The 21133-nt window shown below is 43.4% G+C and overlaps 1 protein-coding gene across 1 annotated transcript in view; it reads right to left on the bottom strand.

Annotated features, from left to right (window-relative positions):
* The window catches only part of LOC115464465 (vomeronasal type-2 receptor 26-like), a 33753-nt gene extending 13449 nt beyond the window's left edge, over positions 1 to 20304 (bottom strand). The window contains exons 1-2 of the mRNA XM_030194843.1: positions 20188 to 20304; positions 15909 to 16136 (exon numbers count right to left, since the gene is read on the bottom strand). Coding sequence (XP_030050703.1) covers positions 15909 to 16136; positions 20188 to 20304 — 345 coding nt within the window. The remainder of the gene's footprint in view (positions 1 to 15908; positions 16137 to 20187) is intronic.
* Positions 20305 to 21133: the final 829 nt, after the last annotated feature.

Genomic DNA, 21133 nt, shown 5'->3' with positions numbered 1-21133 from the left:
TCCATATCCAACATGTCGCCTCCCTCCCCTGCCCTCCCCTCTCCTCTCCAAGTCGCGGCGAACTGGAAGTGAAGGCAGCGCAGCAGTGCTCACTGAGGCAGGCACGCAGGCAGGTTCGTCTCCTCTCGCGTCGCTTCCCTTTCAGTGCAGTTTTGTTTTTCAGCGATTATGGAAACCGAAGGCGCCCAGCTCAAAAACGAACAAATCCAAGGCCATGGGAGGGGCCAGGATTCGTAGTGCACTGGTCCCCCTCACATGCCAGGACACCAACCGGGCACCCTAGGGGGCACTTGTAACAATTAAAAAAAAAAGTAAAATACCTCCCAAGTCTATAGCGCCCTTCCCTTGGGTGCTGAGCCCCCCCAAATCCCCCCCAAAACCCACTTCCCACAACTCTACACCAGTACCATAGCACTTATGGCTGAAGTTATTCATTTGCTCTCCTGCTTCTCTGTTCCTCTTTAACCTGTAACTCCCTTGCCCGTAATGTCTTGTCTGTCTGTTTTGCTTAGATTGTAAGCTCTTTGAGCAGGGTCTGTCTCTCTCTTTGTCAAGTGTTCAGCGCTGCGTGTGGCTGGTAGCGCTATATAAATGTTATTAGTAGTAGTAGTAAGGGGGGCACCCAGATGTGGGTATAGTGGGTTTTGGTGGTGGTTTGGAGCGCTCCCATTTACCACCACAAGAGTAACAGGTAGAGGGGGATGGGCCTGGGTCCACCTGGCTGACGTCCACTGCACCCACTAACAATATAAAGACATTGTTAGTGAGTTCCATATTTTGACTCCAAGAACAGGGAATAGAGAGCTGAAAATCTTCTGATTTCTAATTGTCTTTTGGAACAGTGATGCTAGCATCAGTTTTTGCTTCAGTCTGTTAGACTGGACCAGACGTAGCAAAGTGGACTTAGTCAGCAGTTCAATTGATGCCCTGAAGGATTTGAAAAACTAAACAAGCAGCTTTGAAACTGAGTCTTTCTACTATGGGAAGCCAGTGCAGTTTGTATAGATGAGTTGAAAGATTGGTATATCTATTCAATCTGTATATTAGCAGCTGTGTTCTGATTTGAGTTTTTTTCTGATATTGACACTTAATACCTAGAAATAGAACATGACAGTAATCCAAGTGAGGTAGGACCAGAGCTTTTTTTGAGGTGGTACTTGGGGGTACTGAGTACCGGTACCTTTTCTATTGTCTGCTAAAATTGACCCATGGACCCCAAGTTTTAATGAAAGAGCTCAGGCTCTACACACCAATTCTGCCTTGTCATAGATTCTGTGACTGGTTGCAGGGGGCCTGGCCATTGTGGGGTGGATCCCTCAGTGATCACCTCACTTCTGAAGGGTGGCCTAGCATTTGAGTACCGGCACCTTTTTTGCTAGTAAAAACGTACTGGATAGGACTAACATTTGGACTAGTAGTGCGAAGGATTTTTGGTCAAACAATGATCTGACTAGATGTAGCTGTCTCATTTTGAATAGTGTTTTCTTCCATATCTGATTAATATGGGAAGCGAAGGTGAATGAAGAGCCAGGCAAGACCCCTAGTACTCTGGTTTCAGAATCGACTGTAAAGATTTGACCATTGGTCAAAAATATTGATGATGGACCTCAAAAAGGAGGAAATATGTTTCACTCAATGAATAATTAAGCTCTGGAGCTCATTGAGGAGGATGTGGTAACTGCAGTTAGTGTATCTGAGTTTAAAAAAGGTTTGGACAAGTTCCTGGAGGAAAGGTCTATAGTCTGCTATTGAGATAGACATGGGTGAAGCCACCACTTATCCCTGGATGGGTAGCATGGAATGTTGATACAAATTGGGATTTTGCAAGGTATTCGTGACCTGAACTGACCACTGTTGGAAGCAGGATACTGGGCACATGGACCATTGGTCTGACCCAGTATGGCTATTCTTAAAGATAGGCACTGAAATAATGAGTGCTACGGCAGTATTCTGAAAAGGATGCTCTGCATTAATTGACCTTTAGAGAATATTAGGTTAGTGTGCATTTCACACCTAACTTTGGGAGCGAGCATTTACACCTGTTGAAAAGTTGGTGTAAGTACTGGAACCCAACCGATGGCAATTAGGCGTGCAAATTTAGGTATTCTATAACATCGCAGCTAACCTGTCCATTCCCTTCCCATGGCCACACGCCCTTTGGAGTTGAATGCTATGAAATTCAGGCATGCATGTTACAGAATTGGGCAGAATGCGGATCCATAAGCAACTCCTAATTACTGGCAATTAAGGGCTTATTATCGCTTAATTGGCTAATTAGTTTATACACAGATTTGCTATCTATGCCCAAATTTGCATATCCAACTATTAGTGATTTATACAGAATGCGGCGGAATACTCATTAGAGCACTGTATAATAGGGAAGGACAGCCAAAAGTGTTTGTTTCCTTTCATTTTCCATGTCATTTACAGGTATATTCATTTTATTTGTTTTCTTTTGGCTATGCTGTTGTCATGGGAACAAAATCACTGAATGTTCACTCTTATAGAAGACTGCAAACTATTTGCAAATAGGACAACACTTATGTTGAAATCATGCACACTCTTTTCCACAATGGTTGCAATGGGTGTATTATCGAGAAAAGAGTGTACTCTTTTGAAAGGAATGCACATCACTATCGTTAGCCTCATGCAAACAACAGTCTACCCATGCATACTGAATTGCAGCCCTTCCTTGTGTAGAATTTGATAAGGTAATTATCAAAGGATTTGTGGGCCTAATTTTGGGAGTCAGTATCCTAAATGTACCCCTTTTTTTAACAAATTTGCTGTTTCTTTGAGTTTTCTTGGCTGTCAGAACCTATTAATTTGCTTTGACTGCACATGTTTTTTGCTGTCCTGAAGAAGCTGACTTCCTGGATGTCTAGCTAGTCATGTCTAATGGTTGGACCAGCCCTTTGAGAACAAGTGCTCTGTTTATCTGTTATACTTTGCTGGAGTACTGGACCAGTTTGATGTACAACTGCTAAATTCCACAAACAGGCTTATTTTCGAAAGAGGACGCCCATCTTTCGACACAAATTGCAAGATGAGTGTCCTTCTCACAGGGTCACCCAAATCGGTATAATGGAAAGCCGATTTTGGGCGTCCCCAACTGCTTTCCGTCGCGAGGACGACCAAAGTTCTTTGGGGCGTGTTGGAGGTGTAGAGAAGGCGGGACATGGGCGTACCAAACACATGAGCATCCTCGACCCATAATAGAAAAAAAGGGCGTCCCTGATGAACACTTGGATGACTATACCTGGTCCTTCTTTTCTTATGACCAAGCCACAAAAAGGTGCTCGAACTGACCAGATGACCACCGGAGAGAATCGGGGATTGCCTCCCCTTACTCGCCCAGTGGTCACTAACCCCCTCCCACCCTAAAACAAATTTTAAAATAATATTTTTTGCCAGCCTCTATGCCAGCCTCAAATATCATACCCAGCACCATGACAGCAGTATGCAGGTCCCTGGAGCAGTTTTAGTGGGTGCAATGCACTTCAGGCAGGCGGACCCAGGCCCATCCCCCCTACTTGTTACAATTGTGGTGGTAAATGTAAGCCCTTCAAAACCCACTGTATCCACATGTAGGTGCCCTCCTTCACCCATAAAGGCTATGGTAGTGGTGTACAGTTGTGGGGAGTGGGTTTTGGGGGGCTCAGCACACAAGATAAGGGAGCTATGTACCTGGGAGCAATTTATGAAGTCCATTGCAGTGCCCCCTAGGGTTCCCGGTTGGTGTTCTGGCATGTCAGGGGGACCAGTGCACTACAAATGCTGGATCCTCACACAACCAAAGGGCTTGCATTTGGTCGTTTCTGAGATGGGCGTCCTTAGTTTCCATTATCGCCGAAAATCAGAAACTACCAAGTCTAAGGACAACCTAAAAGTCAAGATTTGGGCGTCCCCGGCCGTATTATTGAAACGAAAGATGGACGCCCATCTTGTTCAATAATACGGGTTTCCCCGCCCCTTCGCCGGGACATCCTGTGAGGAAATCCTCAGGAAAACTTGGGCATCCCTTTCGATTATGCCCCTCAAAGTGGATCATTATTGATACTATCAGGCTTATTTTCGAAACAGAAGGACGCCCATCTTTCGACACAAATCGGGAGATGGGCGTCCTTCTCCCAGGGTCACCCAAATCAGCATAATCGAAAAACGATTTTGGGCGTCCCCAACTGCTGTCATTCGCAGGGATGACCAAAGTTACCGAGGGCACGTCGGAAGCGTAGCGAAGGCGTGTCTTGGGCATCCTCAACCTATAATGGAAAAAAAGAGCCAAGCCACGAAAAGGTGCCCGCACTGACCAGATGACCACTGGGGGGAATTGGGGATCACCTCCCCTTACTCGCCCAGTGATCACTAACCCCCTCCGACCCTCAAAAAAATTTAAAAAATATTTTTTGCCAGCCTCTATGCCAACCTCATATATCATACTCAGCTCCATGACAGCAGTATGCAGCACCCTGGAACAGTTTTAGTGGGTGCAGTGCACTTCAGGCAGGCGGACCCAGGCCCATCCCCCCCTACCTGTTACACTTGTGGTGGTAAATGTGAACCCTCCAAAACCTACCACAAACCCACTGTACCCATGTCTAGGTGCCCCCCTTCACCTGTAAGGGCTATGGTAGTGGTGTACAGTGGTGGGGAGTGGGTTTTGGGGGGCTCAGCACACAAGGTAAGGGAGCTATGTACCTGGGAGCAATTTGTGAAGTCCACTGCAGTGCGGGTGCCCGGTTGGTGTCCTGGCATGTGAGGGGGACCAGTGCACTACGAATGCTGGCTATTCACATGACCAAAGGGCTTACATTTGGTCGTTTCTGAGATGGGCGTCCTTAGTTTCCATTATCGCCGAAAATCAGAAACGACCAAGTCTAAGGACAACTATCTCTAGGGACCACCTAAATGTCAAGATTTGGACGTCCCAGACCGTATTATTGAAACGAAAAATGGACACCCATCTTGTTTCGATAATACGGGTTTCCCCGCCCCTTCGCCGGGACGTCCTGCAAGGACGTCCTCAGGAAAACTTGGGCACCCCTTTCGATTATGCCCCTCTCTGTGTCCTACTGATATTCAGTAGCTACCAATGATGAGTAATATTAGCCCATCAAACATTTGCCATTGCAGCACTACAGGTAGTTTACTCGCTTGGATCCAAGAAATCCTAGAGCTTCCACTTCACCATGACATTTACAACTCACTCTCAAGACACCTATTGTTGAGAAATCCAATCTGATTTCACATTCCAGACTCAGACCTGACCAAAAACAGTCTGTGGTGCCAAACAGTTTACCACAAATACATGTTACTCGGATCTTGTACAAGATCTGATGACCTGGTTTCAACCTTCCACATCATTTGTGGTAATAGTTATAAACCAGTTTCAGTCAGGCTATGGTCAGTATGCATTCAATGAATGGCACTGGAGCTTTAAAGGTTATCCAAACTGTCTATGTACTGTTTACCAGACATTGGAACACTTCACCAATACACATCCACTCACATGTCTACCTGGTGGTCTTGTGGCTTTGTACACTGCATCAGACTCTGTTATCAACTGGCTTATTGAATGATAAGCATCTGTTTGTTTATTTATTTCAGCATATTTGATATACCACTATGGTCTAAAACACACAGGAAGTGGTTTACAATGCATAAAAAAGCAAAGATACGTAGAAGGGAAGATCAGGGAGAAAGAACGAGATATTGATCAAGACATCAAGAAGAGAGAGGGAAAGCCATAGAGAACAGATAGTCTTTCAGGGCTTGTTTGAAGGCAGGAAAAGAGAACTGATTACATACATCGAGTGGGAGATTGTTCCATAATTTGGGGCCCAGATAACTAACAGTGAGCATTGTTGTTCAAATAGAGTCAATGATTGCTCAAATTGGCCACGCTATTGCTTAATAGTGTGCCCTATTACTCAGTATTAAGCACTGTTGTTCTATAACACGTAATATTATTGAATAGTCAAACATACCCTGAATGCTATATATGGCAACTACAGTTGCACATGCATATCAGCATGCATAGCCAATTTGCGTGTGCCACTTGATTAATGAGCCAATCAGCACCAATAATTGACTGCTAACAATCAATTATTGGCCTTAATTGGGAGTTGGAAATATATATTGCATTCTATAATGATGTGCATGTACCTCCTAAAGCATATAATTTCAAGTGGGGGGGGGGGGTTGCTTAGGAGAGTTTTGGGGGCATTCCTATGAGTTGCACATCTAGTTATAGAATAAGCCCAATTCATACCAAGTTATAGAATAGCCCAATTCACATCTAATTTAGGCTCTGGTATCTACACCTGGATGCAGCAGGTGTAATACATATGCCTTAAATATGACACAGATTAGGCACTTAAGTGCAATTTTATAATCATTTTGATTGTACTGCCCTGAACCTTTTTGAGATGTGGGGTCCAGAATTGTGCATAATGGGCTAGATTCTTTCAAAAATTATGAAGACCAGGGGAAACTCAATGAAGTTACATGGAAATACTTTTATAACAAAAAGGAGCAAATATTTTTCACTCAATGAATAATTAAGCTTTGGAGCTCATTGCTGCAGTTAGTTTATCTGGGTTTAAAAAGGTATGGACAAGTTCCTAGAGGAAAGGTCCATATTCTGCTATTGAGATAGACATGGGTGAAGCCACTACTTGGCCCTGGATGGGTAGCATGGAATGTTGCTAATTGAGTTTCTGACAGGTACTTGTGACCTGGTTTGGCCACTGTTTGGAAATGGGATACTGTGCTTGACGAACCATTGGTCTGACCCAGTATGGCTATTCTTATGTTCTTAAAGATAGGCATTGAAATAATGAGTGCTATGGCGGTATTCTGTAAAGGATGCTATGCATGATTTGACCTTTAGAGAATATTAGGTTAGTGTGCATTTCACACCTAACTTTGGGCGCGAGCAGTTACACCTGTTGAAAAGTTGATATAAGTTCTGGAACCCAACCGATGGCAATTAGGCGTGCAAATGTAGGTATTCTATAACATCACAGCTAACTTATGGGATTGCCCCTTACCTGTCCATTCCCTTCCCATGGCCACACGCCCTTTGGAGTTGAACGCTATGAAATTCAGGCATGCATGTTACAGAATTGGGCAGAATGCGGATTCATAAGCAACTCCTAATTACTGGCAATTAAGGGCTTATTATCGCTTAATTGGCTAATTAGTTTATACACAAATTTGCTATCTATGCCCAAATTTGCATATCCAACTATTAGCGATCTATACAGAATGCGGCGGAATACTCATTAGAGCACTGTATAATAGGGAAGGACAGCCAAAAGTGTATGTTTCCTTTCATTTTCCATGTCATTTACAGGAATGTTCATTTCATTTATTTTCTTTTGGCAATGCTGTTATCATGAGAACAAAATCACTGAATGTTCACTCTTACAGAATACTGTACACTATTTGCAAATTGGACAACACTCTTGGTTTGAATGGGTGCATTATCAGGAAAAGAGTGTGTACTCTTGAGAGGGTGCATATCACTATCGTTATACATATGCAAAGAGCCTATTTACCAATACTGAATAGCAGCTCCCTTGTGTAGAATTTGATAAGGTAATTATCAAAGGATTTATAGGCCTAATTTTGGGAGTCAGTATCCTAAATGTACCTCTTTTTTAACAAATGTGCTGTTTCTTTCAGTTTTCTTGGCTGTCAGAACCTATTGTTTTGCTTTGCATCTGTTTTTTGCTGCCCTGAAGAAGCTGGGTTCCTAGCTGTCTAGCTAGTCGTGTCTTATGGTTGGACCAGCCCTTTGAGAACAAGTGCTCTGTTGATCTGTTTCATTCTGCTGGAGTAATGGGCCAGTTTGATGTACAACTGCTAAATTCCACAAAATGGATAATTTTTGACACTCGGGCTCATTTTCAAAAGAGAAAAACATCCAAAAAGTGACATAACTCTGCATTTGGACGTTTATCTCACAAAGGCGTCCAAATTAGTATTTTCAAAACCTATTTTTAGACGTCTTTCTCTGAAGTCTGTCAGAAGGACGTCTAAATCTCAAGGGGGCGTGCCAGGGCTCATAGAAGCCAACTATTCAAAATGATTGGGGGGGGGGGGGGGGTGCTGAATTTTTTTTTTTTTAACAGGTGGTGCATTCCCCCTCCCCCCTCCCCCTCTCCCCTCTCCCCCTCCCTCTCCTCTCCTTTCCCCCTCTCCCCTCCTCTCCTCACCCCCCTCTCATATCCAGCAATTTTCCTCTCTCCCCTGCCCTCTACTTCATTCATATGCAGCAATTCTCCTCTCTCCCCTACCCTCCCCTCTCATCCATGTCCAGCAAATTCTCCTCTCTCCCCTGCCCTCCCCTCCCTCCATCCATGTCCAACAAGTATCATCTCTCCCCTGCCCTTTCTTCCATGTCCAACAATTTCTCCTCCCTCCCCTCCCCTACCCTCCATGTCCAGTACTCACCCCAAACACCACCTGCCCCTTTTCGCCCCCTCCCTCCCCTCTGAGTTCCAGGCCCCCCTCCCTCTCCTCTGAGTTCCTGGCCCCCCTCTCCTCCATGTTCCAGGCCCCCTCCCTCTGAGTTCCAGGCCCCCTCCTTCCCTCCCGCCCTCCAAGTTCCAGGCCCCCCTGTCCTCCAAGTGCCAGTCCTAACCCCAGCCTGACCTCCCACAACAGTCCTCCACCCTCGCCTTCCTGCGTGCCACCCAGAATTTAAAACTCATCTTTCCTTCTCTCTCAGCTCTGTTCCCGCCCTCATTTCCTGTTTCCGCAACGGCGGGACCAGAGCTGAGAGAGAAGGGAAGGCTGAAGTGCCGAGCCTGCTCGCTTTTCACTGCTGCCGCCGGACTCCAAGGTAAAATGAGTTTTTGGGATCTTGCTAGGTATTTGTGACCTGGATTGGCCACTGTTGGAAACAGGATGCTGGGCTTGATGGACCTTTGGTCTTTCCCAGTATGGCAATACTTATGTACTTATATGTACTTATGACTGTTGTGGGAGAAGAGGGCGGGCACCTATCCCAGGGCTGTGTTCAAAGCTGTAGGGAATCAGGGATCACCTCCCCTTACTCCCCCAAATCACAAAACAATTTTCCATTTTCAAAAGGACTTTTTTTTTGTAGAAAATGACCTTTCCTGTTCTGATTTTGGACGTTTTACAAAAAACATCCACATTCAGACTTAGATATCATATCCAAAAGTGCCCCTTGTGCATTTGACTTGCCCAAAGTCACAAGGAGCAGCAGTGGGAATTGAGCCCATGTTACCAGAATCAAAGCCCGCTGCACTAACCATTAAGCTGCTCCTTCTCTGTTTTGGATGTCTTGCAGTTGGATGTCTTTTGTTCGAAAATGGACCAAAAGAAGGACGTCCAAATCACAAGACATCCATAGCATTTTCGAGCACAAAAGATAGACATCTATCTTTTTTGAAAATGACCTTCTTTCCTGTTCAGAATTTGGATGTTTTTGTAAAACGTCCAAATTCTGATTTAGACGTTCTATCGAAAATGCCCCTCTCTGTGTCCTACTGATACTCAGTGGCTACCAATGATGAGTAATATTAGCCCATTAAACATTTGTCAGTGGAGCACCACAGCTAGTTTATTTGCTTGGATCCAAGAAATCCTAGAGCTTCCACTTCACTGTGACATTTAGGACTCTCAAGACACCTATTGTTGAGAAATCCAATCTGATTTCACATTCCAGACCTGGACCTGACTGAAAGCAGTCTGTGGTGTAAGATAGTTGACCACAAATACATGTAACTTGGATCTTGTATGAGATCTGATGACCTGGTTTCAAACTTCCACATCTTTTGTGGTCATGGTTATAAGCCAATTTCAGCCAGGCTATGGTCAGTACGCATTCAGGGGCCCTTTTGCTAAGGTGCATAGGCACCTACATGTGTCCAACGCATGCCAAAATATGCCTTTTTTTTAGGTGTGGTGAACAATTTATCTGCACATTGCAAAATATGCACCTACACCAGTGCAGGCCACTTTTTGGCGTGCCCAGTGCTTTTTTTCTAGCAAAAAAGGTACTGGTACTCAAATGCCAGGCCAGGGCCTTGCCAAGGGTCTCTGGCGCCCCCCTGCAGACTACCAGTTGGCGGCACCCCCGCACCTGCCTGGCTCCAAGGCAGCGATTCCCCTCTCTCCCCTGCCCTCCCGCTCCCATGTAGGAACTGCCCGCCCTCTTCTCCCCCCCAAGATCCCGTTCCTTTTTTTTTTCTTTTAAATTTACCTTCCTCCGGCAGCGCAGCGTCATTGAAGGAGGCGGCGCTCCCAGTTCCGATGTCTCTAGCCTTCCCTTGTTTGCTGCTCACTGCCCCGCCTTCTTGACGTCAGAAGAAGGCGGGGCAGTGAGCAGCGAACAAGGGAAGGCTAGAGACGTCGGGACTGGGAGCGCCGCCTCCTTCAATGACGCTGCACTGCCGGAGGAAGGTAAATTTAAAAGAAAAAAAAAAGGAACGGGATCTTGGGGGGGAGAAGAGGGCGGGCAGTTCCTACATGGGAGCGGGAGGGCAGGGTAAGCACGCAGCGGCGACACCCCACAGAGGATAGCGCCCCCCTGCGGCGCTTACCACGCTTACCGCATCGGCACGGCCCTGTGCCAGGCCACCCTTCTGGGATGGGGTGATAACTGAGGGACCCACCCCACAATAGCCAGGCCCCCTGCAACCACTCACAGAATCTTTGTCAAAGTAGAATCAGTGTGTAGAGCCTGAGCTCTTTCATTAAAACTTGGGGACCATGGGTCAATTTTAGCAGACAATGGAAAAGGTGCCGGTACTCACTACCCTCAAGTACCCCCTCAAAAAAAACTCTGGGCGTGCCTTAGTAAAAGGGCCCCTCAATGAATTGCACTGGAACTTCAGGGGTGATACAAATTGTCTATTAACTGTCTAACAGACAATGGAACACATCATCAGTACACGTCCACTTATATGCCTACTTGGTGGTCCTGAGGATTTTTACATTGCATCTGACTCCGCTATCGACTGGCTTAATGACCGATAAGAATCTGTTTAGTTATTTATTTCTGCTAATTTGATATTCCACTATGGCCTAAAAAAGGCAAGAAGTGGTTTACAATGCATAAAAAAAAGATACAGGTAGAAGGGAAGAATAATCAGGAGATCAGGAAGAAAGGAAGACAGAATGGTCAAGACATCAAGAAGAGGGAGGGAAAGCCATAGAGAACAGATAGGCTTTCAGGGCTTGTTTGAAGGCAGGAAAAGAGGACTGATTACATGTATTGAGTGGGAGATTGTTCCATAATTTGGGGCCTAGATAACTGAAAGTGAGCATTGTTGTTCAAACAGAGCCAACGTTTGCTCAAATTGGCCATGCTATTGCTTAATAGTGTGTCCTATTGCTCAATATTGAGCACTGTTGCTCTATAGCACATAATATTATTGAATAGGCACGTATACCTTGAATTATATATATGGCAACTACAGTTGAACATGCAAATCAGCATGCATAGCAAATTTGCACATGCAGTTTAATTGATTAATGAGCCAATCAGTACCAATAATTGACTAACAATCAATTATTGGCCTTAATTGGAAGTTGGGCGTATATCACATTCTATAGCGATGTGCATGTAACTCCTGTAGCATGTAATTTCAATGGGGGCTACTTAGGGGAGTTTTGGGGCATTCATAAGACTTACAAAACAAATAGAGAGGGTAATACAGCATACGTATAGAGTATACAAACAGAAAAAGCAACACTGAGCCTTCAAGACTGAGATAACAGTGGTTCTTTATTGACAAGTGACCCGACACGGGCCGTGTTTCGGCGTAAAAGACGCCTGTCTCAGGGGTCTAACAACGAAATACAAGGAGATAAACATAAAAATAAAAATATTAATAAAAATTATCAGTGATTTAAACATATAAATGATCAACATTGTTTCTTGTTTTAAAAATATAAAAACATAACAATAATAATGATGTTAATTATGTGAATAAAACGCAATAAAAGAATAACATCACTAAAATTTCACATATAAAAGTCTGAGATATCAATTATTATTAAAGAAAAAAGTGACATATATAACATATATTCATAAACACCCATATCAAATTAGTACATGAAAATTAAATATTAAAATTAAAAATTGTTACAAACTTAATAAAAACAAGATACATATACATGAATATAAATAAATAATTATATGGTATCATTTTGAGGTGCCAATAATATTCTGTACACAGGCATAGTAATTGAAATTAAAAAATTATGAAAGGTATATGATTTTTATTAATATAACATAAGAATTACACATCTAGTTCATAAGTACATAAGTACATAAGTAGTGCCATACTGGGAAAGACCAAAGGTCCATCTAGCCCAGCATCCTGTCACCGACAGTGGCCAATCCAGGTCAAGGGCACCTGGCACGCTCCCTAAACGTAAAAACATTCCAGACAAGTTATACCTAAAAATGCGGAATTTTTCCAAGTCCATTTAATAGCGGTCTATGGACTTGTCCTTTAGGAATCTATCTAACCCCTTTTTAAACTCCGTCAAGCTAACCGCCCGTACCACGTTCTCCGGCAACGAATTCCAGAGTCTAATTACACGTTGGGTGAAGAAAAATTTTCTCCGATTCGTTTTAAATTTACCACACTGTAGCTTCAACTCATGCCCTCTAGTCCTAGTATTTTTGGATAGCGTGAACAGTCGCTTCACATCCACCCGATCCATTCCACTCATTATTTTATACACTTCTATCATATCTCCCCTCAGCCGTCTCTTCTCCAAGCTGAAAAGCCCTAGCCTTCTCAGCCTCTCTTCATAGGAAAGTCGTCCCATCCCCACTATCATTTTCGTCGCCCTTCGCTGTACCTTTTCCAATTCTACTATATCTTTTTTGAGATACGGAGACCAGTACTGAACACAATACTCCAGGTGCGGTCGCACCATGGAGCGATACAACGGCATTATAACATCCGCACACCTGGACTCCATACCCTTCCTAATAACACCCAACATTCTATTCGCTTTCCTAGCCGCAGCAGCATACTGAGCAGAAGGTTTCAGCGTATCATCGACGACGACACCCAGATCCCTTTCTTGATCCGTAACTCCTAACGTGGAACCTTGCAAGACGTAGCTATAATTCGGGTTCCTCTTACCCACATGCATCACTTTGCACTTGTCAACATTGAACTTCATCTGCCACTTGCACGCCCATTCTCCCAGTCTCGCAAGGTCCTCCTGTAATCGTTCACATTCCTCCTGCGACTTGACGACCCTGAATAATTTTGTGTCATCGGCGAATTTAATTACCTCACTAGTTATTCCCATCTCTAGGTCATTTATAAATACATTAAAAAGCAACGGACCCAGCACAGACCCCTGCGGGACCCCACTAACTACCCTCCTCCACTGAGAATACTGGCCACGCAATCCTACTCTCTGCTTCCTATCTTTCAACTAGTTCTTAATCCATAATAGTACCCTACCTCCGATTCCATGACTCTGCAATTTCTTCAGGAGTCTTTCGTGCGGCACTTTGTCAAACGCCTTCTGAAAATCCAGATATACAATATCAACTGGCTCCCCATTGTCCACATGTTTGCTTATGCCCTCAAAAAAATGCATTAGATTGGTGAGGCAAGACTTCCCTTCACTAAATCCGTGCTGACTTTGTCTCATCAGTCCATGTTTTTGTATATGCTCTGCAATTTTATTCTTAATAATAGCCCAATTCACATCTCATTTAAGCTCTGGCAGCTACACCTGGACACAGTCAAGGAATATGTTCAATATTGAGGATGCAAGCGCATTAAATTTGTCACAGATCAGGCACTTAAGCGCTATTCTATAAAGTGTGAATACCCTTTAGAGCTCAATGCATACGTTTTTCTGTGTCAGTGAAACAATTTACTGAATTTAGGGCCCTGTTTAGCAAGTGCTCTAGCGTTTTTATCATGCACTAAAAATTAGCATGTGCTAATGCTTGAGACACCCATATATTCTTACAGTGGTGGAAATAAGTATTTGATCCCTTGCTGATTTTGTAAGTTTGCCCACTGACAAAGACATGAGCAGCCCATAATTGAAGGGTAGGTTATTGGTAACAGTGAGAGATAGCACATCACAAATTAAATCCGTAAAATCACATTGTGGAAAGTATATGAATTTATTTGCATTCTGCAGAGGGAAATAAGTATTTAATCCCTCTGGCAAACAAGACCTAATACTTGGTGGCAAAACCCTTGTTGGCAAGCACAGCGGTCAGACGTCTTCTGTAGTTGATGATGAGGTTTGCACACATGTCAGGAGGAATTTTGGTCCACTCCTCTTTGCAGATCATCTCTAAATCATTAAGAGTTCTGGGCTGTCGCTTGGCAACTCGCAGCTTCAGCTCCCTCCATAAGTTTTCAATGGGATTAAGGTCTGGTGACTGGCTAGGCCACTCCATGACCCTAATGTGCTTCTTCCTGAGCCACTCCTTTGTTGCCTTGGCTGTATGTTTTGGGTCATTGTCGTGCTGGAAGACCCAGCCACGACCCATTTTTAAGGCCCTGGCGGAGGGAAGGAGGTTGTCACTCAGAATTGTACGGTACATGGCCCCATCCATTCTCCCATTGATGCGGTGAAGTAGTCCTGTGCCCTTAGCAGAGAAACACCCCCAAAACATAACATTTCCACCTCCATGCTTGACAGTGGGGACGGTGTTCTTTGGGTCATAGGCAGCATTTCTCTTCCTCCAAACACGGCGAGTTGAGTTCATGCCAAAGAGCTCAATTTTTGTCTCATCTGACCACAGCACCTTCTCCCAATCACTCTCGGCATCATCCAGGTGTTCACTGGCAAACTTCAGACGGGCCGTCACATGTGCCTTCCGGAGCAGGGGGACCTTGCGGGCACTGCAGGATTGCAATCCGTTATGTCGTAATGTGTTACCAATGGTTTTCGTGGTGACAGTGGTCCCAGCTGCCTTGAGATCATTGACAAGTTCCCCCCTTGTAGTTGTAGGCTGATTTCTAACCTTCCTCATGATCAAGGATACCCCACGAGGTGAGATTTTGCGTGGAGCCCCAGATCTTTGTCGATTGACAGTCATTTTGTACTTCTTCCATTTTCTTACTATGGCACCAACAGTTGTCTCCTTCTCGCCCAGCGTCTTACTGATGGTTTTGTAGCCCATTCCTGCCTTGTGCAGGTGTATGATCTTGTCCCTGACATCCTTAGACAGCTCCTTGCTCTTGGCCATTTTGTAGAGGTTAGAGTCTGACTGATTCACTGAGTCTGTGGACAGGTGTCTTTCATACAGGTGACCATTGCCGACAGCTGTCTGTCATGCAGGTAACGAGTTGATTTGGAGCATCTACCTGGTCTGTAGGGGCCAGATCTCTTACTGGTTGGTGGGGGATCAAATACTTATTTCCCTCTGCAGAATGCAAATAAATTCATATACTTTCCACAATGTGATTTTCCGGATTTAATTTGTGACGTGCTATCTCTCACTGTTACCAATAACCTACCCTTCAATTATGGGCTGCTCATGTCTTTGTCAGTGGGCAAACTTACAAAATCAGCAAGGGATCAAATACTTATTTCCACCACTGTATATGCCTATAGCACAGCTTAGTAAACAGGGCCCTTAGTCTATACTGTATAATTTGGAGAGATAGGGCACATTATTTGAGCAATACTGTGCACTGTTTGAATAACAGTGCAGACTATTATATAATAGGGTGCACTATTGATGTCAATGACACAGAAATGTTTTTAAAAAAAATCAAAACCCTGAATAAGGCAATCAATCCAGTAAACAATACAGGAGACAAAAAAAATGGAAAATAAAAAAAAAATCTGAATAAAAAAACACAAGTAAACCACACAGGAAAGTTAAAAATGGACATTTTTTCATTGAATTGAAATCTGACCTTGGTGAATGTGCTGTCCCACGTCATTGCCTTTTCATAGATAGTAAATTCCTGCTCTGGTGGAGCATAAGGGTTATAACTTCCAACAATTTCATTAATCCGTGTCCCATCAGGTAGAAACACTGGGCTTATAATATCATAACCAACGGCGAGATCACCGTTCTCATCAAAAAAGATTTTCTCGCCCAGAGCATTCTTAAAGTGAAGGTTCTTCAGATAATGATGAAGCTAATGAAAAAGAGAAAACATTTTGTTAGTGAAGCTCAGTGCAGGGATACACTCCTAACTTCAAGCACATGCAAACTGCTCATGATTTAGCAGACATATTTTCATTTTGAAGCAACATTAGGGTGGAGCTTGTTTTTGAAAGGGGTCTCTTGTCACTACTATTGGCAGTGTTTACAATATACATGTAGGGCTAGATTGTATTTATGCCACCTAAATAATCAGCACTGAAAAAAATATATCTAATAGAATTCTATAAACTGTGACAACTTTGTCTAAAGTTCAGCACGTTTTTAGACAATGCCTAATGCTTGTCCGTTACTAAATGTAGGCATGACCATTTACGCCAAGTAAATTCCTACATCTAACAGGCACAGAGCAGGAATATTCTATAATACTGCATATAGGGCATCTTTTTTCTAAGGTGCACTCATGTTTTTAGCACGCGCTAAAATTGTGGGCGCACTAAATGTTAGAGATGCCCATAGGAACGCTTTATGGCAGAGACCACTGATCAATGTAGTAGCCACCATCTGGACCAACTCCATCCTGTTTATATTTTTTTGAAGGTGTGGTCTCCAGAATTATACACAGTATTAAATATGGGGCCTCACCAGAGACTTATAGACTGTCACTTCTTTTTTCCTGCTGGCCATTCCTCTCCCAATGCATCCAAGCATTCTTATGGCTTTGACCATCACCTTTTCTGCCTGTTTAGCCACCTTATGATCATCAGGTATGATCACCCCTAAATTGCGCTCTTCTTTTGTACACAGAAGATACTATACTATACAATTCCTTTGGGGTTTTCCAGCCCAAGTGCATTTTTTAGCATTAAATCTTAGTTACCAATTTCTGGACCATTTTTCAAGCTTTGCTAGAACCCTCCTCATGCTATCCACACACTCTGGGGTGTCTATCCTATTACAGAGTTTGGTATCATCCACAAAGAGACAAACCTTACCTGACAGTCATTCTACAGTATCACTAACAAAGATATTAAAAAGAGCCAGCCCGGAGATCCAAGATGGCGGCGGTTTAAACAGCTTAAGCGGACACACTCAGAGTTTGCAGCAGCTGACTCTTGTGAGAGCGTCTTACCTATCTTTCGATGGGGAAGAGGAGAGGCAAAGTCCGGGAGGCTCCCCATGTCCCGGGCGGAACGCCCCAGCTACTCCAGACGACGCTGGAGCAATTTCGAGTTTTCTCCGCTCCTGAGTTCGTGTCTACTCCTTCAGCCGAGGCTGGCGCGTTGACGCTAGACGGCAGTGGAGACGGGGCTTCCCTGAGCCCCGTCGAGCGTACGGCACCTCCACAACCCGGAAGAGAAGCTCTAGGTGCGAGCCCTGTCGCTGCAATCCTGGGAGGAATACAAGGCGAACAGGGAGGGAGCCAGCACGAGAGATCATCTGGAGCCGATAAGCAGGAGGGACCGGGACTACCATCCACTCACGTTGTTTCTAAAACAGTGAGTATCCTGGAGCAAGCCTCCAAGGCCCCTCTCCCGGAGTTTCTAGTGGGAATGGTAGAGAAACCTGCCGTAGTGACTTTGGAATCACTATGGGACTTAACCTCTACGACCCAATCTGCACTACAAACTTTAGTTTTGAAAAATATGGAGACAATTAAAGCACTCTCGGAGACTGCGTTAAATCAAATACAAACTTGTGAACTCCAGGCTTTGGAGGTTAAGGAATTGTCAGAAAAGACTGAGAAACTTGCACTGGTGGAACAAACATTAATTAAGGACAAAAACTTCACCTTAAGACGCTTGGAGTATTTGGAGAATTATTCTAAGAGATTGACTTTACGTTTCATAAATTTTCCTAGATCCCCTTTAATACTTCCAATCCAGATGGTTAGAAAATATTTAATAGAAACTCTGGGAATGCCTGAGAATTCATTGCCACCTATAACTCGTGCTTATTACATACAAGTGGATGGGAATACCCCAGAAAATTTACAGAGGCAAGATGCAATGAATCTCACGGCATTCCTCGAGTCTTCTCTTGAGGTTATAACCCAAAGGACCACTTTATTGGCCACATTTGCATTGGAAATAGATAGAGACGCTGTGCTCAAACTTTCGTTGAGACACTTGGATTCGCTGTTTTTGGATTCAAAAGTCAGAGTATTTCCTGACTTATCCAGGGAAACTCAGAGGAGACGCAAGCTGTTCTTGTTGCTACGCCCTAGGGTAATAGCGATTGGGGCAGACTTTCTTCTCAGATTCCCATGTATATGTAGAATAAAATTTCAACTTAAACAATATCAATTTTTTGAACCAAAACAGCTGGAGGACTTTATAATAAGCAGAGAAGAGGTCAGAGTACAGGTTTAGTCTCATATGCAACACTGTATGGCAGATTAGAGTAACCCACTTAGGAATTAAGCTGTTTTTTTTATTTTGTTTCTCTTTTGTGAAACTGCTTAAGATTTAAGTATAGATATTTCCTTTTTCTTGGATCAATTACCTAAATTTTGTGGGCGATAGTTGAATATTCTTGAGGTTGATTATATCTGTATATTGAATGATGATTTTTCTTTTTGTGTATTTTCACTCATAAGTATATATTATGAATGTTAAAATTAATAAATAAAGAATTTAATAAAAAAAAAAAAAAAAAGAGCCAGCCCAAGGTCAGATTCCTGTGGCCATTACTGATAACATACTTTTCCTCAGAGTGAACTCCATTTACACTTAACCAATTTTTAACCCAATCAATCACTTTAGTAGCCATACCGTGGGCACTCAATTTATGCAAAACAGTGTCAAAGGTGTAAAAGGCAAAGGCAGTGTCAAAGGTTTAAAATCTGAATACACCATATCTAGCGCCCCTCCCTTATCCAACTGTATGATCACCCAATCAAAGAAATCAGTCAGATTTGTCTGACAAGACCTGCCTCTAGGAAAATCATGCTGCCTCTAATCCTGCAGTCCATTTGATTCTAGAAACCTCACAATCCTCTGTTTTAGAAGCGTTTTCATTAGTTTACTTACCACTGCAGTCATAATAACAGACCTGTAATTCCCAACCTCCTCCTAATTTTTGCTCTCATGTAGAGGGATCACAGCTGCCCTTCTCCAGACCTCCAGGACCACTCCAGACTCTAATGAAGTAATAAAAAGGTAAGACAATAAAGTTGCAATAATTTCTTCTCGTTCCCTGAGTACCCTCAGATGTATCCCATCAGGTCCCATCAGCTTGGTCTATTTTTAGTTTAGCTAACTCCTCACAAACTTCTGAGAATTGGTGCTGGTCTACCATACATCCATCTCCATTAGCATTTGTTTTCTGTGGTCCTACCCCCAATCCTTCATCCATGAACACAGAACAGAAGTAATTGTTAAGCAGTTCACCTTTATCCTTATCAGCTTTTACATATTCCTCCCCTTCACCCTTGAGCCTCAGAATGCCATTTTGACACTTCTTCCTATCACATATCTAAAAAATGTCTTGTGTCCCAGTTTTACCATATTGGCTATCTTTTCTTCCATTTGCAACTTTGCTTTCCTGACAGCTTTCAAGCTTCTCCTGGCTTTTTCAGGTAATTTTGCCTGTCTTCCTCTTTCTGTGATGTCTTATAATTTATAAATGCTAACCTTTTTTTAGCTTATCTTTTCAGCTACTACATTTGAGAACCAAAGTAGCCTTCTTTTCCTCTTGCAATTGCGCCTTGACTATTGTGTGTTATTCTGGTTTCTGTATCTCAAAGAATATATAGTGGAATTTGAATGATAAAGGGGATTGAACTAGTAACATAGCTTTGAGTGGTCCTGGGTATGTTTTTTCTCTCTTTTTTTTTTTGTGTGATTTTATGTTATTTTGTTTGCCGCTCTAGATAAGGGCAGGTTACAAATAATAAGTCTAAAATGATTTAGCAGCAGCTGCCTTATTCTCTTTCACCCTCTCCTTTGCCCCTGAATCTGAAATTTGCCCCTCCTCCTGCCCATGGCCTAGAAACATTCCCCTCATCACTCTACCTCAGCACTTTCGCCAACAGCAACAGTGCACATTCACTGCCTGAACCAGCCCCACAGGTTTTCCTCTACTGATGTCTCTTCCTGTTTCTTCTCTGGCAGGACACAGCAGATGGAAGCCTGCAGGGCTACAGCTGGCAGGGGAGATGCATTGCTGCTGCCACTGATGAAGGTGCTGAGGTAGAGCATGGAGAGAAGGTTCAGAGAGGAGGAGAGTAGCTGAGCTGTGGGTGAGGAGGAAAATGCTGAATCTAGTGGTGGTGGAGAAGAGAAAGAGAGATGCAGGACTGTAGGGATGTCCTCAGTATATCACCTATTCTGCAACATAGGCCTATGTACAGAAGTCTGATTAGGCTAGGAACCATCTTTTTAGAGCAAGATTCATGGCTACCTGAACATTTTTCTGCATCTCTGTCAGCTCAAAGACACTGACAGCACTTCATCTTTAGGGTTGAAGTTGTTAACAACACAGATTTACACTGACAGAAGCAGGAGATAAGGCTTGTAGGCCTCTTAGTTGGTGCCAGCACTTACAGGGAGTATGTCTGAATCAACTGTGGACATCATTATTTCCATGCCTAAATTTTGTCTGCTGGACAGGAGGAATGAATGATCTGATTGGGCCAAAACAGTCACCCAAGGACAGTGGACAGAGATCTGAGACCAGAATTTTGGAAGACAGAAAAGATGATAGCTCTGAAGAGAGACTGTCTCTTCTTGCCTAATTTCTGAGCCTCCCTGTACAATCACTTTTACAGGGAAGTAAGGCCTATAGTTATGGCTGCTAACATTGTGCTATGGACTAGCTACCTGGACTCGCTGAGCTGTAACTGTCATCTTTCTGTATTAATCAACCATCCAGTGATCATTATAGTGAGAATCTGGGGTTAATTCCTATAGTTTGGAGATCAGATAGTTTCCATTTCTAGTCTGCCAAAGTCTGTCTTAGGTCATGTGCATAGTTTATTAGCCAAGATATATTTGACTTTTGGTATTCTCAGGTATAATCCCTATTACT

The sequence above is a fragment of the Microcaecilia unicolor genome, chromosome 3, assembly GCF_901765095.1.
Source record: "Microcaecilia unicolor chromosome 3, aMicUni1.1, whole genome shotgun sequence".
Classification (NCBI taxonomy): domain Eukaryota; kingdom Metazoa; phylum Chordata; class Amphibia; order Gymnophiona; family Siphonopidae; genus Microcaecilia; species Microcaecilia unicolor.
Note: the sequence above shows the minus strand (reverse complement) of the source record. Positions and strands in the feature narration are given on the sequence as shown.